The sequence below is a fragment of the Sminthopsis crassicaudata genome, chromosome 1, assembly GCF_048593235.1.
Source record: "Sminthopsis crassicaudata isolate SCR6 chromosome 1, ASM4859323v1, whole genome shotgun sequence".
NCBI classification, from domain to species: Eukaryota; Metazoa; Chordata; class Mammalia; order Dasyuromorphia; family Dasyuridae; genus Sminthopsis; species Sminthopsis crassicaudata.
In genome coordinates this window covers 651,318,011-651,344,211 of record NC_133617.1, presented here as the reverse complement: position 1 = coordinate 651,344,211, position 26,201 = coordinate 651,318,011, and the positions used below count along the sequence as shown (strand labels likewise).

Here is a 26,201-nt window from a genome sequence, read left to right as displayed (position 1 = left end):
AATATGTGTAATAGCATTTTTTTGTGCTAGCAGAAAAATGAAACAAAAGTGGTATCTATAGATTAGGGGATGCTAAACAAATCATGGTACATAAATGCAATGGAATATTAGTGTGCTGTTAAGAAATGGTGACAGAAAAGCATGGAAAGATTTACCATGAACTGATGCAGAGTGAAGGAAGCAGAGCCGAAAATATACTCAATGATGAGAGCAAATGTAAACAAAATGAACTCTTCCCTCCCCCTTCACACACACATCAAAAGTGAATGTTGCAAAATTGTAAAGAACAAGCATAGCTCAAAAGAAGAACATAAGAAGTCCCTCTTACTCCATTCCTTGGTAGAAGCCAACAATCCACAACATACAATGCATGCGGTTTCAGAATTTTTTCCATATATTGTTCAATTATCTTTATTTTTTCCTTTTGTCTTTAAAAATTTTTATTTGTGATATAAAAAAGTCTTAACAAAATATTTAAAATACATTACTGATGTCTATGAATACATGTTAACAAATCATGCAGCCGGCATAAATTTATTGCTGTATTCTGCTTATTTGAGTGGGGGAGGGTTGGGGGGGTTGTTTAAACTATTTTGGAATAAAACTTTTCTAAAATCTGTTTCGAGTACTATTCTTTTAAAGCAAAAGTCATTGGACAGAATTTAACTTTTTATTGATGACTCAGGATCATTATTTATAATGTTAAATATATTAGGCTGCAAGACAGTGTTACCTTCTGGGCCTGTTGAGAGACCATTTCTCCTGATGCTAAATGGTCCAGGTATGGTAATGGTTTTGAGTTGTTTCCTTTTTGGAACAGAATCTTTTCTTCCCATCAGACTTTATTTCTTAACTGAAAGAACTTCTTGTTTTTAGCATCCCCTTTCTTCATATTGTTTAATCCCTATCCAGGCTAAGGAGCCAGATAAACAAGCTTATTTCATTATCAACTAAGAAGCAGTTAACAACTTCCTCATGTGGTCTTGATAAGATCGATTTTGGCTGTTCAAATGCTTCCTTTCTAGTTTTCATTATGCTCTGGACAACCAAAGCTGTTAGAAAAGTGATATCTATACTTCAACATGTTTAACACATATGAGACTTTCTCTCATCTAGGGGAGGAGGGTGGAGAGAAGGAAGCGAAAAGTTGGAACAGAAGTGTTTGCAAGGGTCAATGTTATTGCTTATATTGTAAAAAAAAAAAAAAAAATTATAACATGAAATAAAGTAAAATAATGTGTTTCTTATAAACAAAAAAAAAGTGATATCTGGATTGAGGAGTTTTTATATGGTGAAATACATACTACTTCTGTTTATAATCTAAATATCGTCCTAATCTTCAGAATGGTGGAACGGACCCTGTGATAAGACTGCAGATCTGCTGAAGTACTTTACCTAACATCCAAGCTCGCTTCTCCACAGGTCTCTTTTTATGCTTCAGGATGGAATGTGGATAATCTCAAAGTTCTTATAGGCTGCATTGGCAGATTGTAGGCCTGACTAAAGTGGAAAACCTTCCTGCCTTGTGCTTATGACAGACAATACATTTGCTTTCTGAGAACCAGCTAATAATAGACCAATCAATCATTCTGGTCACAGCAACTCACTAACCCACCCAGAAAGGTGTGGAGGAGCTGCCATCTCTAGAGGCTTAGGGTATGGCCACTTTAATGAAGTCATGAATTCTCAAAGAATTAAAATATTAATGTTCCCACTGTTTTTGGTTGTTACCAAGATGTTCCCAAGCTACACACTAAATTTCAGATGTGATTCAACAGAGTTCTTTTTATATATAGCAGAGCACTGGGCTTTTCTGCTACCAAATTCCAAATATATCTAATGATCTATTCTGTCCCTTGGAGTTAATTACCATTTGTAAAGTGTTTCCCAGACTCTGAATAGTTGTGTCTTAAATCATTCTAACTCTAAATTCACATTTTATAAATATGTTCTATCAGTCCTTTGAATTATACCTCCCATCACTGGTATTCCAATATTCAATGTCTTCTATACATTTTATTAAGATACTGCATGCTTCAGGAGCTGCTGCCAATGATGCTTTCTGGGTAGCATTATCTTCTTTAAGGCTGCTGTACATTCTGCATTTACACTACAAAGTGGTGAATTTGCTAACATCTATAATTATGTATATATTTCTATTTAAAGTTTGTATATGTATATAAAAAGTTTTGACTAGAGATTATTTCAGTAGAAATGTTTTGTAAAAATAATTCCATGGCACATTTTCAGCACTTTTTTTCAAATCAATCTTTTATTTCTTTATTTGATCTCAAATGTAGGATTTCAGAAAACAAAACTCAAGAATTCTTTGGACATTGTTGCCTTGAGCAGCATATGCAAGTAAAATATTCCTGTTAAGAGGAAAAAATTTTGATAAGGAATGAGTGTTATTTCCTCCTTCAGCAGTACATGCCAAAATGTCTCCTAGTTTTAGTTTAAAACTACTGGTCTTTAAAAAATGGCTAAAATTGTAATTATTACAAACTATGCCACAGATAATTTCTACATGGTACATAGAATATTTGGTTATTTAAACATTTTGTTTTAAAAACTAGTATTTTGGATATAATACAAGTCAGAAAATTAAAAATAAGATACTGCATACTTCTTCATTCAGCTCATTATCAAATATAATAATCCAATCTCTGTGATACCTAAATAGATAATTTCTTACTGTATTATTACTCTTTATTAAGACTTTTGGAAAAAGTTTCATGCTATTATTTTTATGGAATTCAAAATGAAATTTGAAATCAAATCTTGTAACACTGTACAAAATATTTTATAAGGTCCAAATACTATATACTTTCCATTTTCCACTAATAATACCATTCAACAGAGATAAAAAGTGTTAAAAGCCAATTAGTGCATCTAGCATGTTTCCCCTCCATACCATACTCATGATTTCTATAATTCATGATCCACTAGCTATTTTTCTTCTTGATTGTGTCATGAATTTTTTCTCTGAGAACAAAAGGCTAACCATTTAGGGTGAAGAGGATGGAAGTGGAGGAATCCTGATCTTAGGGTGTAAAGCGCCACAGATAATGGGGAACCCTGGGTGACATATGAGACCCTTCAACCCAGAGGGAACCTGCTGACAAAGTCGGCTCCCCATCTCCCCTAAGGGCTCTCGGCCTTCCTGAGAATTCTGGGGTGATGACAACCTGGATTGTGATTAAGCAAAGTGATACCAAGTGGCAAAGAGACATTTACACATAGTCAGCGCTTGTGCAGTGAGCTATGGTTATGTAAGGGTATTTGGGTATATAAGGGAGTGGGAATTTGGAATTAACGGACTCCATGTTTTACCATCCACATAAGTCCTGCCTATTCACTCCTCTGCTAAGACCAAGGCCTTGGGCTGGTCCCGAGATCCTCCAGAGAGCTAATCCAGACACAACTTTAGGGAATCTTTTGTGCCGATTTTCAAAATTACTTGTTCAGTAAAGTTACTATAATTGATCTCATAAAAAGGCATATCATATACTTTGGTTTTTATAAGCATTCTTAACTTTGCTTATGATCATAATTCGCATGAATGAAAAAGCTCTTAAATTCTTACCGTTTGCAAGCACAATGCTAAGCCTAATAAATTAATCCACCCATGAAAGTGTCACTGGTTAGAACTGGATCTTGAAAGAACTACTTACAGGTCCTACCAAGATGAAAAGATTCGAGTGCAAGCTCAGCACAAGCTGTATTTGTTGTCTGGAGATTACTCAAGTTCAGAAAGGACTGATTTAACTATCCATTAAGTCATTCACAAAAGCATGAAAGAGCTATAATCTGCATGGATTGAAGGTGAACCCATGCCAGTGAAATCTAGTTCCTTGAGATTTTTAAGTTAACATATCCATTCTACACACTGCATATGCAATGTAATTACTTTCCTATTTGAAGAGCACCCTCTTAATGGTAACAAGGACACTGACGTGTCACTTAAAAAATTCTGAATCAAGTTTCTCTGATAAAGGTATCATTTCTCAAATATAGAGAACTGAGTCAACTTTAGAAAAATAAGAGCTATTTCCCAATTGAAAAATGATCAAAAGAAGTCACTTTTCAGATGAAATAATCAAAGCTATCTATTACCATATAAAATATGCTCTAAATCACTATTGGAGAAATGAGAATTAGGACAATTCTGAGGTACTATTTCATACTTATCAGATTGGCTTAATAGGACAGAAAAGGGAAATGACAAGTGTTAGAGATGTGAAAAATGACATCGATGCACTATTGGTAGAGTTTGGAACTGATTTGAAACTCTTATCTTCCCCCAAACCCATCTCTTAATTTTTTTTATTTATATAGGACATCATGGTCCTCATTACCAGATTTGCAACCTCAGCATCATCCTTGGCTCTTCAATCTTGCCTCTCTATGTCTCCAATTATTTGTAAAATCTTATCTTCCACCTGCACAACTCTAACTCTCCTTTTCTAACAACATGGCCCTCACTGTAGTTCAGGCCATCACCCCTCACTTGAACTACTGTAATAGCTTTGCATTGGACTCCTTGGCTCAGGTCTTTTTCTTCTCCAATCCATCCTTCAAAAACTGCCCATGATATTCCTAAAAAAACAAGTCCAACAACTTCAATCACCTCCTCAAAAAGCTCCAGTGGCTCCTTATCACTTTTAGTACAAAATAAAACTCTTCCGAGCTTTAAAATCCAATCTATCTTTTCAGGCTGACTCAGATTATTTCCTCTCACTCCCAACAGTCCAGTCAAATCATTATATTTGTTATTGATCACAGGAGACACCATCTCCTAACTGCAGGCATTTTCACAGGCCTTTCCAAATGGCTGAATGCTCTTCCTTCTCACATCTACCCCCACACTCTGAACTCAGCTCAAATTTCATATTCTGAAGGTCTTCCTAGCCTCCCCACTAATCCAGCCTAATACCTTCCCTCTAAAATTATGTTTACAAATATTTAGCTCTTATATACACCTAATCATTTGCATGCTGTCTTACTCATTAGAATGAAAGCAAGAGGCATATTTTACCATTCTTTGTAACTCCATAACTTAGCACAATATCTGACACACAATAAGTGCTTTATGAATGCTTGTCGACTGACAGGAATTGCTAGGATTTCTAGGGTTTAACAGGAATCCTATAGAGGCTCATCTCAAGTACAATCTCCTACCAGAAGCGTTGTTTCATTCTGCCCCAAAGCAGTTAGTGATTCTTCCCATGCCCCAAATCACTTTGTATCTACCTCTCTGTATATGTCATTCCATCTCTATCCTACTCAGCTTCAAGTAGAACATATAAGTTTCTTGAAAGCAGGAAGTATGCATTTTTGAATCCCCAACATCTAAAAAATTGTTTAGTAAGTACTTAATAAAAATGTGGTGAACTGAATTCATTTATTCAAAGTCACAACAATAGCAGAGCCAGAATTTGTATCCAGGTCCTCTTATTTCAAATTCAATCTCTTTTTAACTCAACTGCATTTTGCTTGTGATTATAGATGAGATTGATAATGAAAAGCCACCTAGATACACAGGAGTGATTTCACACGTTTAAAAAAAGAAAATGAAAAAATCTTTCAGCATACCATAAGTGATGAATAAATTACTTTAATGTTAAAAAATCAGTATCTAATACAAACAGAAAACATCACAGTGTTTCAGCTACAGTAATTTTGCAAACTTCAAGAATAATTTTTAACACTTTGTCACACACTAACTTGATGTAAAAATGACCAGGTTATTTAGCCTGGCATTTAGATCTTTTGTATATTACTATGAAACATCAAAATACTAAGAGTATCAAATGTTATACAGAACTCTTACTCAATTCCTTTTGAAAAATAAAAATATTAAAAATATACTTATTTCATACATATCAAAAAGCTATGTTATTTTTTGCAAGTGCTTAAAATATAGTACCTGTAATGTTTTTATCTTCATAATAAAACATTCTGGCTATCTGTAAACCAGTTACTCGGATGGAATTTTAATGTTCCTGAACCATCTAAAATGTCTAGTACTTGTCAATACCTGTAACAGCAATAGGTCCACAGTCTTAGGATATGAAACCACATCACTAAGAATTAAAGTATTAACTGGAACTTGAAACTACAGTATAAAGCACATAAATCTAACATTACTTAAAATTTATTTTTTGTCAAAAAGGAACTGGACTTAATGCCATTATTGTGTTCAAATGGATTATCATGTGTTTTTATTGTTTCTATTTGGGCATTTGATTATGACCCAAAAATCAAGAGTTATTTAAGGAATAGATGGTATATTTATCTGTATATTATAAACTCTAGACTCACAAAAACTTTTTCAAACAACTAGTAAGGAATATCCAACTTTAGTTTGGATAATAAAAAATAAAATAACAATAAAAAATGTTTTCTAAAAGGGATTTTATTACTATTTTTAAAATGTAATGTACTTAAGGATTGGGATCATTCCTTTAAGATGACAACTACCACAATGTATTCAGCTTAAATTCTTTAGCCTTTCTTTTCCCTTAGTTATGTGAAATGTTGATAACAATTAGTGATTTCTCCTACAAGTAGTACAAATGTACTTTATGAAAGAAAAGGAGGAACAAATTCTTAGAATGGAAGATATAAGATTAATAACTAATAAAAAATTAAATACCTGATTTATTTTGGAAGAAAAAAGTGAGTTTTTTTTTAAGAGAAAGTAGACTTTAGCTAGGAACTGCACATTGCTAATATCCTGTCTCAATAATATAATTATCTAAAACTTCAGATACATTTTATGAACAATAGATAGGAAAATGTATCTAAAACAAACTGGCAATATAGTTTCACTCATAATGCAAAATAACTTACTAAAACTTTATTCTTCCCCTACATTGTTTAAATAAATGATTGACAAGCTTTCACACTTTTTAAATTATAGAAGGTAATGGTATACTTCATATGCAAATTTAAAAGTACATGAAAACTGCTAAGGGAAAATGAAAACATTTATTTTTTTGTTACTTTGTAAATACCTTTTAGTTTTTTTGAGCACTTGTAAAAACGTTAGCTTTATTTCATCAATATAAAACTATTAAAAATGATCACAATAGAATCTTTTACATTTAACTTAGAAAAACATTTTTACATGATACACTCATAGCAACCAAGAAATTACAAGCTACAATGCCACTTTTAAAGGCTAGCAGTATCCCTTCTCAAGCAAAAGGCAATAATTCCTTTTGGTCACCTGCATTTCCTTACATATAATCCTTACTTCACATCATTTACAATAGAAATGTTTATCACAATTTGTGAGATAAACAAGTAAGAAAATGTTTTTTGGCAACCCAGAGCTCGCCAAGAAAATTTATTCTGTCTTCTTATTTTGTTTCTTCTTATTTTCATCATTGTCTGTATAGGGTTTTGAGTTTGTGCTTGTACCATTGAAAGATGATTTCAAAGTACTTCGCAGTAATGCTGAAGCCTCAGGTTGCCGTAAGCCAAATAGCATTCGACCCAGTATAATCTCAAAAGGAGTGAGGGGAGAAGACTGACAGTTAGTGAGCATCATGGTTATCTGGAAAAAAACACAGTTAAATTTCAATTTCAATACAGCATTTTGGTAGTTTCTATAACTAAAAAGAGATAAGTAAAAATGATGTAAAATACGTTTATTATCAATGACAACAGTAGCTATAATAAAAGTAAATGAACTTTGCTGTGTGCTAAATTAAGAGGCAAACTCTAATTCTGATGAACGACTAGTACCATCAGAAGACAGCACTAGCCCTGGCTGGTGCCATAGATAGAGGGGATGTGGAGTAGATCTATGTCCTAAAGGAAGAGTAGGATTTAGATAAGGCCTACTTGTCTATACACAAGTGAGCATAAAGATAAAGACTGAGATAAAGAATTATAATTTTCTTCTCATAAGTGGATAGATATAGGGTGAGTGGTTGTGTAAATTATATATTTTAAACTATAAGTGATTATTTTTCCATAGTGCCCCTTGTATTGGCTTACTTTTAAAATTTGTTAATTTATTTTATTTTATTTGTTCATCTACAGATTGAAAGGTGATATGTTGTGGTAAATAGAAAGCCAGCCACAAAACAAGAAAATCATAGGTTTCAATGCCACCTTTTCCCCAATGAGACATAGCCATTTAACCTCTCAGGGTTCAAAAAACTCTCTAACACAATAAGCTGTAGAAAAGATACAGCCCTGGAAGTTCCTTAAACCAAGGGATTCACAGTCACAGTCCAGATATTTACAAAGAGGCTAAAATTCAAAGGAAGGGAAGAAGAAAAAACACAATTTACACCAAGCATCCCACAGCTGGGCAAAAATGAATTATCAAGGGTTCTTAGGTGTCCCTGCTGATATTCTAAGGTACTTTGAAAGATCCTTGGGATAGCCCGACTGGCTTGTGAACACTTGGAAATAGATAGAGCTAGACTTATATTTAAGAGACTGATTGATCCACTTTGTCACTGCTATATATTTTGCAAATGTGGAGTTTTCAGCATATCAATTTTTTCTAAAGAAGGATCCACTAGTCTACTTGCACTGTGTTGATATTTACCTTACTTTTGAATGGGTATAGAGACAGCCTTTTATTTTCCCATAGAGCCAGATTTATTAACCAAGCCTCTAAGATTATCTCTCTTGAAGTCTAAGTTACAGAAAGAAAACTAGCCCTTATATGCCTTCTTATAAGGCATCTAATTTAAATTTCATATTCAACAAATGATTTTATTTTCCCCACAAAATCAATTACTCCTAGTCAGTGTTCTAAAGGGAAAGGGGGCCATTTCACTATATTTAAAGAGCAGATGAACAAAAAGTTATTTCTTTCTGATTGGGAAAAGAAGTTACATACTCTTTCTCTTCTTTGAAATAAAGGCTCTAGAAGAGTTTAAGATTAAAAATAAAGAAATGCTCTCTCTCTCTCTCTCTCTCTCTCTCTCTCTCTCTCTCTCTCTCTCTCTCTCTCTCTCTCTCTCTCTCTCACTAAAACCTAAAAAAAAAAAAAAAAAAAGAAAAAAAGTTGGCCAGAGACCATTAGATGCCTCTCTAATCTGAAAGATGGAACAATATAAATCAGAAGTAAATGTTCAATCAGTTTATGTTTAACATTTTAAGTGGAATAAACTATAAGCAAAATAGTAAATATAAATATAAAATATAAGCAAGTTGAATTACAGAATCTGAGTTGGAAAAAATGATTCAGCACTAATTGACATCAAATCATTGCATAACTTGTTTTAACTGGTACTTAAACATGGAATTTATACATATTCTACTTCAATAAAGATCTATATTTGACATTTCAATTAAGCTAAAATTTTATTTGCATAAAGATCTGGGCTATTTATAAATAGGGTATTAAAATTCAGTATTCTAAATCACTGATGAAAGAAAGGCCATAAATACTTGTGTTTAGAAACAAACAACTTTTTTTCTAAACATTCACATTCTTCAAACCAAATGATTAGGGAGCTACTCTATTTGGTAGAAACATTCACCTTTACTGAAAAATTTGAAAAGAATTAACAAAACTTTTTAAAAGCTGAATCTGAAAGCCAAACTCATAAAATGAAAAAAAGCATTTTCCTCCCCCAAATTTGAGTGAGAATGAGAAATACATCAGAAGGGAAACATTAAATTAAAAGGGTAGAAGATCAATGTCCTTAATTTGCATTTTCTCCTTATTTGACAATATTTTCCCCCATTCCTCAAAGAATGATATGAAAGAATGGTCTCATTGCCAAATGCAACTTTATCAACTCCTTTGATGTCAAAGTTACCTCAAAGAATCTTAGAGCTAAAAAGGATTAGCAGGGAAATCTATAATCCAGCATATAAAAAAGAAATTCCTCCATAAAATCCATAACAATTGATGGATTGGGTAACTTGTACTGAAAGGCTACTCACTAGTATAGAAGCAGGTCATTTTACTTTTAGCTAGTCCTAATTATAAGGTAGTTTATTCTTAGATTAATCTGGCAATTCTCTCTTCTACCCATCATTCCTAATTCTGCCCTCCTGGGACTGCAGATCAAGATTAATTCTTCTTTCACTGAATAGTCCTTTACATTCTTAAAGACTATCACATTTGCCTTAAAACCTCTCTTCTACAAACTAAATACCCTTAGTACCTTTACATAATCCTCCTCATCCTTTATGCAAGTGACTCTGAAATCTCTATCTCCATCCCCAACCAGTCCCCAAAGCTAAAGGGTATCTTAAGTGAATATCCGCTGGGCCTTCAAGAGAGAAAGAAAGGGTGGGAACACTATGGTGCAGAGTAAAGAGTAATGGGTTTAAAATTTGGCTAAGTTTAATTCTGTCCCTTTTTCTGCCTCCTTAACTGCTTCATCTCTCCAGACCTCCATTTCCACATCAATAAAATGAAGGCCTTGAAAATTTTCCTATTAGTTCGAAATCCTATCAAAGGTTGTAAATACTCATGTACAAAAAAATTATAGCAGCTCTTTTTGTAGTAGTTAAAAATTAAAATTATCAACCAATTGGGAAAAAGCTACAAAATCACTGTACATAATAGAATACTACTGTGATATAATGAAGATGTTAGATGGCTCAGTGGTTAGAGTATTAGGCCTGGAGTCAGAAAAATTCTGGGTTCAGATCCAATTTTGGACTCACACTCACAATATGAGCAAAGGCAAGTCACTTAACCTGTTTGCCTTCATCCACTGGAGAAGAAAATGGCAAACCTCTCCATTATTTTTGCCAAGAAAATCTCATGAACAATAAGCTATAGTCCACAGGGGTCCCAGAGAGTCCGACACAGATCAATGGCTAAAATACTGGAAAAACTGTGCCATAAGAAAGGATAAAAGGGATGGTTTCAGAGAAATCTGGAAAGACTTGTGTAAATTGATTCAGAATGAGGTGAGCAGAATAAGGAGAATAATTTATACTGTAACAACTACACTGGAAAAACAAAACTTTTGATAAACAACAATGCTTATCAGTGCAATGACCAACCATAATTCTAAAGCCCAAATGAGGATATGCTACTCATTTCCTCGATGATGGACTCAGGATGAATATTTTGACATTTTTGGACATGCTAATGTGGCACTAAATTCTACTTGGTTATGCATACTTGTTACAAGGGTTTTCAATTTTTTTGTTTTTCCCCCAATGGGTTAAGAAAGGGAAATAAAAGAGATTTTTATTCACTTTTTAAAAATAATTTTAAAAACAGACAATCATCTATGCCCAGGTACCAAAAATGATAAGAGATGAAATCTGAGAAGGTGCCTCCCAAAATTCTGTTTTATAAAAAGGAGGAAATCCTTCAACATAAAGTTCTTCTATAGAAGATTTTTGGTAAAAGACAGATAAGAACTGCAAAGTATAAATAAACTGTGGCAAGATCAAATAATAATAACTTTTTAAATATGCCATCCAGAAAGGTAGTAACTGGAGTTCTGTTGTACAGTGTCTGTTGTGGTATTCCCTGTGTGTCAGTGGGTTTTGTTTAAGGGACATATCCAAAAATGATGCAATGTAAAAACAGAAGACATCAAGAAAACTTTTTTAAAGGGTTTATGATGTGTATTATTGGAAGGAAGAGGAACAGACAGACCACATTTTCTCAGTTCACCTATATATGCCTTAAATGTTTAGGGTATTGGTGCCATACTTTTTACATACATATTACAAATGTCTTATGGCAATTGTCTTTGCTATTAGATACCAAACAGTAAAAAAAAAAAAAAAAAATGCATTCATTTTTAAGATCCTATACATAATTTTAATGAGAAAAATAATTTCTATTTAATATGAGATATAATTGCAAAATTATTCTTGGTTTAGGCAAATTTCCTTAATACTACACTATGTTCCCTGCTAAATAATGTCAGAAAAATAATGCTTTCTTCCATATTATTCTACAAAGAGAAAAGCAGGGTGATAAGAGAGAGAGCTAGATTTTATTCATTAATTTAACAAGCATTTTTAAATACTACCTGCAAAATATTGTGCTAGGTATAAGGATACAAGAAATCAAAAACAAGCCCCTGTCCTTAAAAAAATGAAATTTTACTGATAAGAAGCCCAAGAAAATTTGTGGAGTTGAGAATACCAATACCAAAATAGTTATTTTTGAAGTAGAAAACCTCTGTTCAAATCCCAGCTTTGCTACTCTCAATACAACCTCTCTAGGTTTGAGGTCCTCATCTGGAAAATAAGAGCCCTGAATCTCTAAAGATCTGTCTATTAGTGGAGCTATGTTCCAATGGTCCACTCCCAAATACTTCCCGAGCTCTGATGTTCTCTTTCCAAATGACAGCACATGTGCATGACTGGTGCTATCTAGTCCTGGGCACCACTACTCTGTCCACATTAGGCAGTTTAGACCAAATCTGATTCAAGCTACTCATAGCTTTGTTCTTCTGATCCTTGCAAAAGCTTGAGAATACTATAGAAAGGTAATGCTTTATAAAACTTTACTATCTTTGTATCCATATTCTACTACTATGTCCTTTTGAGCCAGCTCAGCCACCAAAACAAAATCCTGCTGACGCTTAAACTTCATGTAATTCCTCTAAGAAAGAAAATGGCAGATCCAGGATTTGTAAAATTTAATTTTAAAGTATTTTAGACTCTTACCTTCGTGACAACGATAAAAAAAGTATAGCAGAACATAAGACTATGTTTTTCCATTGGCAGCTTCTCTATATGCTGTAATGTGAAGAGAACTGACCCCACCAAAGTTATCTTCACAGTGCTGAAAATAAAATGTATTTTAATTTAGTATATAATAATACCTAGATTATTATTTATCACAAGTTTAAAGACTTAGTTTGATAGTGCTACAAAACTTTAGAATTCATGGATATACAAATATCAAAGCTAACTATTTCCTTCCTGTCATATTTTTTATCTGTATAAAATTTTAATGATAGTATTATAATAAAATTTCATTTATCCATACTTGCAACTAAGGATAAACTTTATATAAATAAGTAAAAATTACCAAAACTCCTAGAATACCATATTATATAAGCATTAAGTTATCTGTATGTTTTATTACACTGTGAAAATAAAAGTTGGAATTTTTTTGTAATTTAATCATTGAAAACTGATGTCAAATTAAACAAAAGTTAAGTCTGGCCTAAAAATCCTATCAGGACAGTGGATATAGCAAAGTCATTTCTTGAAGGCAGAAATCCAAAATATTTGATGTGAAGGATCAAGGAGATCTTTTACAGAAAGACCAAGGTGTATATATATAGAAGCTAAATGTAGATTGTAAATGTGATTATTTATAAATTAGTGTAAGAAGAAAGATTTGACACTAAGAAGTGGTTTTCTTTTGAAAAGCTTCATTAATTTCATCATATCTCCAATCATTATTCCTTTCACATCATCAATGGTGAACAGAATTTATCAATATCCATAATTTACAATTTAAGAAATAAACTTTTAAAAATTATAGGATCTACTCAAGTTTCACAATATTAGTAGCAATCTTGTAATATGAACTCAAGACAATGAAAAAGCTATATGACAAGGGAAACAAAAGATAACTGAGAGTATTAAAATTTCAAAATATATTATTTTTATTTCAATGTAAAAATAACAAAGGCTCATATATTTGACTTTTCAACCAGAAGGGATCCACCCCAAATAATCTAAGAAATGCTCATCAAAATAATTCAAGGATATTCTGTCTCTAAGGAAAACATGCCATTCTCCCAAATATTTTTATTTTCATATTTATATATTATTTTAGTCATCTTAAAGATCTAGCAGAATAACCAGAAAATGAGTGAAAAAAATAACTTTAAAAGCATATACTTGCGAGTAAGCAAATATAAAATTATGGTAATAATTAAATTTAGTTGCCAAAATAAGAAATATTTTAAAGCTGCTGACAATAGAAAAATTTCAATTTAGATAAAGCATTGTTAGCATTTTTGTCACCTTTTCTTACCCAAGACAACTGCCTTAAAATGTAGGTCATGCTGAGTTTACAGATGATACTATGTTTTTAAGTACTATTACACATGCATTTTGACGCAATCTAGATATACTTTATAAACATTCATACAAATGACACTATAAGCTTAGGAATTATTTCAACTTCTTTTTCTTAACACTGACACTGGACTCTTAAGAATAAAATTTATGTTAGAACACAAATGGTATTAAAAAGAAGTATGATAGGTATAAAGTAAATTTATTCAGTGATATATACATATTGGAATGAGTCAATGATCCAGTTATTTGAAACAACATGAAAACAGCTAGTGTAGAATTATAAGATTATGGTAAAAACTTTATCATTTTGATATTCAACGAATGCTGATTCTGCTTTAATATGATGATGCATGACCGCAGATTTTAATATTAATACAAAAACAATGACAAATCCTATCTTGATTATGTCTTACAAAAAATAGTAGAAATACCAGGTGAGATCACCTTCCAGTGAACTTATTAATAGTCTGTCTCTGATAGTGTCATCAAAGAACAAATATATTTTGAAATAAGAATACGGGAATAATAACTCGCATTTAAATAAGACAATATGGTATAGTAGAACGGAACATGGACATGATGTAAGGAGATCTAGATTTAAATCTCAGCTCAGACATATTCTGATCCCAGGCATGTAATGTAACCTGAGTCTGCAAAATGGGAATTTTTTTTAACTATGTGCCTGATAATAGTCAATCAGTGTTGGGTGTTAAAAGTTCTATATAAATGCAAATTATTATTGCAAAGCATATGATTGTTTTTAGATCAAAAGTTTAAATTATAGCCTAAATAGCCAACTCCAATAATCCACTATGGAAGGTATTTATTCATGAATTTTATCTGCTTTTTTAATATAACCTTATTCTTTCTACCAATAATGCCTCTTCATAGTATGCTGTGAATAGTAAACATTGAAAAGTAGCATTTTCTTTTATTTGTCAACCACCTTCAAGTTTCAAGGAGCTCCCTAATTCCAAAATGTTTTTAACACCTAAATTTACTCTGTCCATACAATTTTAAATTTTATGAACTTTCATCTTATATCTCCTTTGTTTTTGTTTTGTTTTTTTATATTACAGAATCCTATTTTTTATAACTGTTTTCATTACAGGCCCTCCACCACCTTAGTTTTCCCATAGTTCGCCATCTCTGAACCTTCTTCCTTCTTGGGGTAAAGTTCCAGCATACATGACTTCATTTTCAGATGCACCATAGTTTTATATAAGATAAGGGCCACCAGATGGCAGTGGAAAGCTAGACTTAAGAACCAGCAAAGATTAGGACTCAAATGCCAGTCTTGACATTCATTAGTTGTATGACCTTGAAAAAGTCACTTAATTTATTTTAATCTCAGTTTCCTCATCTGCAAATAATAATCATAATCATAATCATAATCATAATCATAAACCAATTGTGAGTTGCTTTTTTTCTCCAATAAATTGGGCCAAAGAATTGAGCCAATGACTCCAAATTCCCTTTAAAGGGTTCAAAATAATAACATTTCATAAACACAATTTGGTTCATTTCTTCCAGATATGTTGGTGTATAATTATCCACTGAGAAATTCAATCACCACTTTTTAAAAATGAATTAATAATAAATTGTGATAACTACTAGCTATCACATCAATTCAATATTTAACTACTGGGAGGGTTACCCAGGTAACTTGTCATTGAGATCACTTATAAAAATGCTTATATTTTTATTTCCTATTTAGTGACAATATATTTGTGTGTGTGTGTGTGTGTGTCTATATATGTGCATGTGTGTATATATACAAAGCAGAAAGAGACAGAAAGACAAAGAGAGACAAGAGAGACAGAGATACTATAACAGAGAGTTGTTTGTTTTTATTTTTAAAAATATTTTTGTAAAGTCTTAAAAATTTTTTCAGTGCCTAAAAAAATAGTTTTTATTTTTGTTTTTTAATAGTTCTCAAATGGAACCTCCCAGGCATCCAGTCCAATCTCCTCATTCTGGAGATGAGGAATCTGAAGCCCAGAGAGATTGTACAAATAGCAGGTACTTAAAGGTAGGATCTGAATCTAGGGCCTTTGACTCCTGGGCCAGTACTGCTTTTAACCACCATGTTATTCCCTTATTCTATTTCCTAATGCTATAAGATTTTAGCACTTAAATTTCACAAGTTTAATTTTCTCAAATTCATATGTATAAAAGACATTCAACGACCCCAATAATAACAGGATCTTATTTATAATTACACTAACTTACTAGGATATCTCCAGAAATTTGCCAGTTTCAGGTTTCCAAGCCCCTTTTAGCAACTGCTCCAGACCTGTGATTACATTACCACCAGCACCTAAAAACCCAAAAAGTAATATTATTTAGATTAGATTTATTGACATGATTGAGAAGTTTCAAATAAGTAGGGTTAATTCCATCAGCAAATAAGTATGGATTATCATAATTACCATACTTTCCAGTCTCCTACAAGATACCCCAAAACTGACCAATATACCTGAGAAAATGGTAGTCTTATGCTTTCATTGCCATAACAATTATGTTTCACATTCCATTAGAAGAGGTTAGAGCTACAAATCCAAATCTAAGTAGGGTTTTATAACTGACCAGAAGAATTGTCCAGATATTTCAAAAGTTCCCTGTGAATGTTAGTTTCTTTTTTTCATTTTTTTTCATTCATGCAGGTATATATAATCACCTAATGTAAAGTTGCAAGAATGTGCTAAATTAATTATAACTCAAACATATACTAATAAACTTATGAAGAACCTGAGCACAGAAATGGCACCATTCCCATTAAAAATGAAAAGCTCAAAAAGAAAATACAATTTATCAAGAATAGCACAATTTAACATTACAGAAGAAATCAAAAAAATAATATATTTACAATCACTTGGAACTTAAGTTATTATACCACATTTTTACTTGTTTAAATTAGCTTTATATCTGGCATAGGCATCAAGTCATAAATAGCTATAAGCTTTTGTGGCTATGGGGATTCCTAATCACATAAATCCTAAAAGCTTCATATTATACCAGTCTTTCATTGATTATGACAATTTCCAAAATAATATGAAGCTTTCAAGTCCATAGATAATAAGGAATCTAAAAGTAAAAGTTTCTTATTCTCAAAACTTTCCTATTAATAGAGATAATTCCAAAACTGTGACTAAAGGACAAATCAAAATTCTGGCTTATTAGAATCTAATTTATAATGTTAATATTACCTCGGGCCCATCCAAGAGTTATCAACACTATCCAGGAATCTGTGTAATTCTTACTGGTATGTATGATTCCACCCATGATTTTCCAAGTTCTGGTTACTTCCTTCATTCCTGCAGCCAAGAGTTGAACAGGCAGGAAACAATAGCACTCGGAAACTATGTCATATGGGCAATAAAATACAATATACCTGAAATAAAATTTTAAATATTTTATATGTAAATAGGGAAACAAGAATAGAAATAAAAATCCAATATGTAATCATCAAGCAACATTTATTGAATGCCCATTGTGGCAAACCACTACGCTAGGCATCAATTTGGAACTACAAAATAAATGGGGACATGGAACCTACTTTCAAGGGAAGAAAGGGAAATTTACCAAAACCGAAAAAAAAAAGCATTCAAACATATATAAGACAACAGAAATATAATATTTACATGGCCAACCAAAACTAGTAAATAACATAATCCAATTGTATGGGTAAATTTTTTAGTTTCTACAGATTTTATGTCTATTTTTTTTTAATCTTTTTCATTGTCTGGCACAGTGTATGTACATATAAAATATATTCTTCTGTAGGATCTTACATATTGCAGGGGAGGAAGCTAAGGTGGCAGGATAGTTCTCCACAACTACACAAAGACCCGGAAAAGGCATATGAAGAGAAACACACACACACACACACACACACACACACACACACACACACACACACACACACAGAGTGAATCATTTTGTCAGGTTAGGTTGACATAGGAAAACAGGAGGTTCTATACTGGGGATGAGGTCTAGCCAAGGGTTTGAAGCTAAGCAGAACATTCCAGTAGCCAGGGACTAAAATAAGCTGGTGCAGAAAGCACCAGGGCAGGAGGAGATCTAGGGGAGTCCTTGAACAGTAGTGTTGTATGCAGAATAGGTGCTATCTAGCAATATTGTCACTACTCAGTTCCTAAGATCCAGTTGATTTAAAGAGGGAATATGCATGTAAAGTCAGTGAAACAGTAAGAAATTCTAACTATATACTAAGTAAGGAACAAGAACAGAAGCAAGAGTTATTATTACGTGGTTCCAGTTCCAGGAGCATAATAGGGATTCAGTTCTACCTTCCAGCTCTAGCTAAAGTCTGCAGCATTCTAACCCGAGAAAATACTCCAGACCAAAAAGGATTCACTCTGAACCTGCAAAACCTTCCAAGTTGCTAATAGTGGTCAGCAGCAATCTACTGAAAAAATTAACCAAAGACAGGACAACAGAGATCTTACTCAGACTCAAATCTGCAAAGCTCAAACTAAGAAGGAAATTAGTTTGATCGCCCCAAATCACAACACTTTGGGAGTAGTGAAAGCTCACAGTCAGAGATATCCCTGAGATCCTGGAATAACATTAACATTCAATATCCTAAGAAAGCAACAGAAGAACTCAAGAGAACAAAAGCTCATTCCAGATATCCCCCTCCCCCACCCCAGGAATTAGCAAAGTCCAGGTATAACAAAGTCCCAAGTCAAGAATTAGCTGGAAGAACGAACAATTTAAAAAAATATATATATATATATACATATATATATATAATTTTATGTTATATATATATATATATATAATTTTATATTATATATAATTATATATATTATGGCAACAGGAAAACTCACTAAACAAATGCAGGAGAAAAGAATGACTCTAAAATATACAAGCAAAGTCTCAAAGAAAAAACACAGTTTGGGTACAAGTCCATCCAGAATTATTGGAAGCGGTAAAATTGAAGTTATTTAAAGAGGTGAGGTGAAGGAAGAGGGAGAGAAGAGAGAGATAAAAAAAAAAAAAAAAACAGAGGGAAAAAGGGGAGGAAGAAAGAAGTGAGAATCGGAGAAAAAAGAGAAGGAGAAGGAAAAAATAAGAATACACACACACACACAAAGAATTGGATATGGAAATGTATTTCACACAAAAGGGAAACAGAAAAGAACTGAGGTGAATATAAGAAAGGGAAGATAAGAGAGTTTAATCAGAAGGAAAACAAACTTTTAATGATCAAAACAAAGAGAAAATAAAGTATAAGAGAATAAGATGGAGGGAAAAAAACAATGATCATAATTATGAATATGAATGGGATGAATTCACCATAAAAATGCAAGGAGAGTAAAATGTATTAGAGACCAGAATTCAAAAATGTACTGTTTATAAGAAATAACACTTGAGACAGAACACACCAAGTTAAAATAAAGGACTAGAGTAGAATCCATGTTGCCTTGGATACTATATATGCACTTCAGATTGAAGATGACAAAAACCATATTAACCATGCAGACTGGTAAGTTCCATGACTTCAGCTGAGTCCTTCCTGCTTCTGGTAGGCCTTTTTACTCCTCAATAACCAAGTTATTATCCTACTCCCCACAGCATTTCTTCCAAACCTTGTCATCCTTTCCTCAAACATTCTATGGTTCCTCCTCTCCTTCATTTTCTCACCTCTTATTTTACTGAAAAACATGAGGCTGTCTGCCAAGATCTCCCTTTTCTCCTCCCTCCTTTTCTCACATTTCCCAGATGACTCCGCCATGACATCCTCCTTCAGCTTGTTCTCCCATTAAGAGGTATCACACTTTCCCCTTGCCTGAGCCAGCCCCTTCAGGTGCAAAAGTTTTCCTGTCCCATCCTCAAACACCCTCCTCACTCTCTCTCATTTCCAGCCAGTGTCCACAGGCTCCTTCCCTAGTGCCTATAAATATGCTCATGTCTCCCTCATCCTCCAAACAAAAAATCCTTGCTTAAACTATCTATCCCTGCTACCATTTCATATTTCTTGTGCCTTTGGTAGCTAAGCTCACTGAGAAGGCCTCCACAACAGGTACCTTCTCTCCCTCTTCCTCCATTCTCTCCTCAACCGTTTAGTCTGGCTGCTGAGCTTATCACTGTTCTTCTCCAAAATGAACTGCCAAACCTAATGATCTTTTCTTCAGCTCACCTTTCATGACCTTAACATTGATCACCTTATTCTCCCTGGCACTCTCTTTTCTCTCGGTTTCTAGGACACTCCTCTCTTCTGGTTCTCCAGCCACAAAGCAAGTGACCCTGACAGGAATCTTGTCCCACAGGAGGGTGGCACCCCCCCAGGGTCAGAAGGAAGCAGCAATAAAACAGGCAAATGCATAGCACAGGAATACAAAATGAGATGGGTTTCCAGCAAATAACAAAGTTCAAGAGCTCCATGCTTTATTCCAGCATGGGGTCATGGAAGTTCTAGGTATGATCATTTCTTAAGTTGGAGAGAGGTATAGAAATATCTTCACTCCTCCTTTCTTCCCATATGGAGTATTCAGAAAAAGAGCTTACCAAGCCATTTTCAGATTTCTCCTCATCCTTTGGAGTCTACCTTTACCCAACTCCCACCCGTGGCTCCAGGTACAGCTTCCATACCCCAACCAACTGTCTCAGCAGACTGGTCAAACTGGTGGAGGATAACCAAGAGGCCTCAAACCCCTCAAAGAATTAGGGAGATATATCCTCCAAGCATGAGAAGAAAGCCCTGGGATAATGGGTGATAAAGACAGTAAACATTGTGGGGTGCTTGGAGCTTGGCCAGATCCTAAGAATACCAGTCACCCCCGGCTACCAGCGGCCATCCTGACTCTTCTCTTGCCGCTGGACTTTGCTAACTCTGGAAGAGTGAGGCGGAAGCCTTTGTACAGCTCTGCCTCCCCAAAGTCCAATCCAGGCACAAGCCAAGACATTATCCCACCAGGTAGTTGGTCCTCTTTTTAAAACAAAGGAGGTAAAACTTTTCCCCATGCCCTCTTCCTTTCCAAAGTGCCCATCGCTGTTAAGGGTACCACCAATCTCCCTGTGTCATCCTCCACTCCTCCTCTCTCATCTTTCACATCCAACCTGTGGTCAAGGACTGTAACATTTTACCCTTACAACATCTCTCAAATATGCTGCTGCCTTCTCTGCTCTCACACTGACATAATCACAATGCAGCTGTTCCCAGACCACCATAATATCTTTTCCACTCTGTCCATCTTATACTCACTCTACAAAAATGATTTTCCTAAAACACAAGTCCAGTCCTATCACTCCCACACTCAAACTGCTGTGACTATCATCAACATCAAATATCAAATTCTCCATCTTTTAAATAAGTTTTTTTATAACCTATTGCCTCTGTAACTTTCCAGTCTTCCTACATCTTACAGCCCTCCACCTTCTCTTCAATCTAATGACAATGGCCTCCATTACATTCCTCAAACAAGATACTACATCTTCTGACTACAGGCATTTTCAGTGGATATCCCCATTAACTGGAATATTATTTCTTTTTCTCCACACCACCAGACTTCCCTCAAGTCTCAGGTAAAATTCCACATTCTACAAGATGGCCTTACCAATGCCACTTAATTCTTCTATTATCTTCTATTTATCCTGCAATCAATCAATCAATAAGCATTTATTACTAAGTGTCTACTAAGTGCTGGAGATATTTAAGGAGGTGAAAGATAGGCCCTGTGTTCAAGGAATTACTATCTAATGGGGAAAACTGCATATAGCTTGTTTGTACTCAGTTGTTTGCATACTGTCTCTCCCATTAAACAATGAATCCCCAAAAGCGGAAGCTCATTTTTTTTCTTTGTATCCTCAGCATTAGCATAGTGTCTATCACACAGCAGATATTTACTAAATTGACTGGCTGATTTTTGCTAAAGTAAAAAAAGGGCAAAAATAATTTCTTTCAGACAAAAACATCAGCAAAAACAGACCTAGGAGATAAAGAGGTAAATTATATGTTGGCAAAAGGTGCCATCAACAATGAATTAATATTGATATGTACACACAATGCATAATAGCAACTAAATCCATAAAGGAAACATTTCATGAGGTACAAAGAGAAACAGACAATAAAACTATTATAGTGGAAGAATTAATTTGTCCCTCTCAGATCTAGATAAATCTAGCCAAATAAACAAAAAAGGTTTTTTTTGTGTTTGTTTGTTTTTTTAAATAACAGACAGATTAGACCTCTATGGGAAACTAAATGGGATAGAAAAGAATAAACATATTTTGTAACTGTGAATGATACCTTTACAAAAATTGACCACATATTAGGAGATGCAAACCTTACCAACAAATACAGAAAAATAGAAATATTAAATGAACCTTTTACTGAGCATAATGCACTAACAATGACAATCAATATACAATCTCTGAAGTAAAAATTACAAATTAACTTGAAACTAAATAATGTAATCCTAAAGAATGAGTATGTCAAAGAACAAATAGAAATAATAAAAAATTTCATTTAAAGTAAATTCATTCACATTTGGGAGGTAGGCAGAGCAATAATTAAGGGAAATTTTAGATCTTTAAACACTTTCATAAATAAAAAAGAGAAAAAATAGATCAATGAATTGAATGAGCAATTTTTTAAAACTAGGAGAAAAAAAATCATCAAATTAAAAGACCTGCAACTATCCACCAAAATAGAAAGTTGAAAAATCAAAAGAAATAAATAAAACTGAAAGCAAAAAACACTGAATAAAACTAGGAACTATTTTTTAATCACAATTTAAATTGTTTTTTAAAATAAACCATCAACTAACTTGATTTTTAAAAGAAAATTAAATAGCCAATATTAAAAAAGAAAAAAGTTAATTTAAAACCAAAGGAGATTAAAATAAATTATTAGAAACTATTTCACCCAATTACATACCAATAAAAATACTCTAAGTTATATAGATTAATATTTACAAAAATATAAATTACCCAAATTAACAAAATAGAAAATAGAATACTTAAATAACTCTATTTTAGAAGCAGAAATTAAACAATCCATAAATAAAACTCCCAAAATATCCCAAAACTAATCTAGGAAGTAAAAACAGAGGAAAAAAACTATAAATATTCCTAATTAAAACTGATAGGCAAATGTTAAATATTTACACGACAACTATAGCAACATATGACAAAGAGTTTAATCTTTGATCATAATGACCAGTTTGGATTTGTGCCAAGAACACATGATTGTTTCAATATTAGGAAAGCTATAAACATGTTAGTAACAACAGCAACAAAAAGAATCATGTGAACATATGGAGAAAAAGCTTCTGACAAGATACAACACCCATTTTTGTTAACACACACATATACGTATATATACAGACATTCATGTATTGGAAAAACAGCGTTCCTCAATATGATAAGCAGTATTTTTCTAGAACCAAGAGCTAGTATTAACTATTATAGGGATAAATTAGGTGCCTTCCCAATAAAACTGAAGTTTTAAAAATACCCATTATTATTACTATTCAATATACTGCTAAAATGCTAACTATAGGAATAAAACAAACAAACAAGCAAAAAAAAAAAAAAAACTGACGAACTATATGCAGCCAAAGAGTAAATTAAAAGTATCACTTCTGATAATATGACAGTTTGCTTGGAGAAACTTAAGACACTCAAGGAAGACTAGCTGAAACAATTAACAACTTCAGCAGAGTTTTAAGACATGAAATAAACCCAACATAAACAATCAGAATTTCTGCATATTAGCAACCAGATCTAGCAGGAAGAGAAAGATAAATTTTAATTTTTTAATTACATATACTACTATTTTAAAAATTATAGATGCTACTATTTAAAAATCTAGATATTTTATAAAATAAAATTTGGGAATCTACCTATCAAAACATACATTAAAATTATATGAACATAATTACAAAATATTCTTTACACAACTATATCTAAATAACTAAAGAAATATTAATTGCTCATAGATAGGCCAAATCAATATAATAAAGTTTATTGCTTTTCTTTCTATCACCACCATTAAGTACAGTGTCTTACATGTTATTCAGTCATGTCCAATTCTTCATGATACCATGGACTATAATATGCTAGGCCTTCTTGTCCTCTACTACCTCCTAAAGATTGCCCAAAGTCATATTCCCTATTTCCATGAGACTATCTAACCACTTCATCCTTTGCTTTTCTTTTAAGTTCAATCTTTCTCAACATCAGGGTCTTTTCCAATGAGATCCATCTTCTCATTATGTGGAATGAGCTTCAAGTTTAGTATATGACCTTTCAGTGAATAGTTTCTTTAAGTATTGACTGATTTGATCTCCTTGCTGTTCAAGGGATAAAAGTCTTCTCTAGCACAATTTAAAAGCATCAGTTTCATGGTGCTCAGCTTTCTTCAAAATTCAACTCTCACAATCATACCTTGCTACTGAAAAAAATCAGTTTGACTATAAACCTTAGTCAACAAGGTGATATCCCTGCTTTTTAACAAGCTGTCTAGATTTGTCATTACTTTCCTTCCAAGGAGCAAGCCTTTTTTAATGTCATGGCTACACTTGATGTCTGCAGTGATCTTTGAGCCAAAGAATACAAAATCTGACACTGCTTCCCTTTCTTCTTCCTCTATTTGCCAGGAAGTGATGGGAAGCTATTGTCAAGATCCTAGTTTGGGTTTTTTTGTGTGTTTAACATTAAGCTTCAAGCTACTTGTAAACAAATCTCTGTCCTATAAGCATGTAACCTTGTATTTTCTCTTGGTCAGATCACACATGGGATATTGCAACCCCTTTGAGGAGTAACATTATCCTTGATAAATAAAAGATTTTACCCCAAAAAAAGGATACGATTTTACCAAAAAAGAAAAAAAAGTTGAAAGAGGACTCTGAGTTTATGCATATAAAGAATGGCACAAGCTGTTTTACCTGGAAAGAAAAGATTTAAGGATCAAGGATGGGAATAATTGCTGTCTTCAAATATATGAAGGGATATAACATAGGGGGGGGAAAAAAGAAGAATATACCTACTCTTCTGGTAATAACCACAAAAAAGAAAATTGTGAAAAACAAACAAACAAACAAATGTCATCCAGAAGTGGAATTAAATGTCTCTAGGAGGTCACAATGGATTCTCTCTCACTAGAATTCTTCAAGTACAGGCAAGAGAGTATTGTCTAAAGTCCCCTTGATCACGCCATAATTTTTTAAAGTTTTACAATAAAGTTGCACTTAAGAATGAAAATCTTAAATAGGATTGTTAATAAGATAGTGGGATAAGTGACACTGGAAAGAAGTGGATGCCAAACTAATGGCACAGAGAGAAACTAGGCCATTATAAGGTGAAGATGTAAGGAGAGTTATATAACATTAAAAATTGGGTAAGAAGATAGGCCCAGGGCTAGACCACATAGAATTAGATTAACCCAATCTTAGAGCTAAAAGGGAATTTAAAATATTCCATAATTGCAAGTTCTTTTCTTTAAGGATTATCTTTCAAAGGATTTTTTTTTCTTCCCTAAAAAATTATCTTGGGGCAGCTAGTTGGTGCAGTGGATAGAGCACCAGCCCTGAAATCAGGAGAACCTAAGTTCAAATCTGGACTCAGACACTTAACACTTCCTAGCTGTGTGACCCAAGGCAAGTCACTTAACCCCAATTGCCTCAGGAAAAAAACAAAAAAAAAAAAAAACAAAAAAAAAAAAAAAAAAAAAAAACACAGATCTTCACAAATTCTACTCAATTGCTTCTGCAAACAATGTCATTAAATCAGGTTTCCATCTCTAACATATTATGGCTGTGTGAATCAAGGCAGGTCCCTTACTTGCCTCAGTACTGTAGAGGGAGCTTCCTCATCTGAGAGTTCTCTATTAATGACATCATAGTTCACTATCCACCTCCCCCATCTTATCCCTGTATAGATCAATCAGCCATAAAGACCTCAAGTTAGTTCAACATGAAAGCCCCACTCAGGCAAAATACAAACAATAATAATTATAAATATAACTCAGTTATTACTACTAATAACAGAAGTAATAATAATAAGTTTCTTTAAATATTCTCATCTTTCATTATAAGGCAATCATAGAATGATATACTCACCATACATTTTAATCTAACTGTTCTAGTAACATTAAAACCTAACAAATATGGCAGTTGAAAGTACAGCACTGGAATATCCTTAATAATTTTCAGAAATTTAATTTT

General features: G+C 33.2%; 1 protein-coding gene across 1 annotated transcript in view; it reads right to left on the bottom strand.

The window, feature by feature from the left end:
* Window positions 1-5,601: 5,601 nt before the first annotated feature.
* TMEM38B (transmembrane protein 38B) overlaps window positions 5,602-26,201 on the bottom strand; it is a 56,316-nt gene continuing 35,716 nt past the window's right edge. Inside the window, exons 3-6 of the mRNA XM_074282980.1 lie at window positions 17,217-17,401; window positions 16,240-16,327; window positions 12,634-12,751; window positions 5,602-7,564 (exon numbers count right to left, since the gene is read on the bottom strand). Of these exons, the coding sequence (XP_074139081.1) occupies window positions 7,355-7,564; window positions 12,634-12,751; window positions 16,240-16,327; window positions 17,217-17,401 (601 nt within the window). The 3' untranslated portion in view covers window positions 5,602-7,354. The remainder of the gene's footprint in view (window positions 7,565-12,633; window positions 12,752-16,239; window positions 16,328-17,216; window positions 17,402-26,201) is intronic.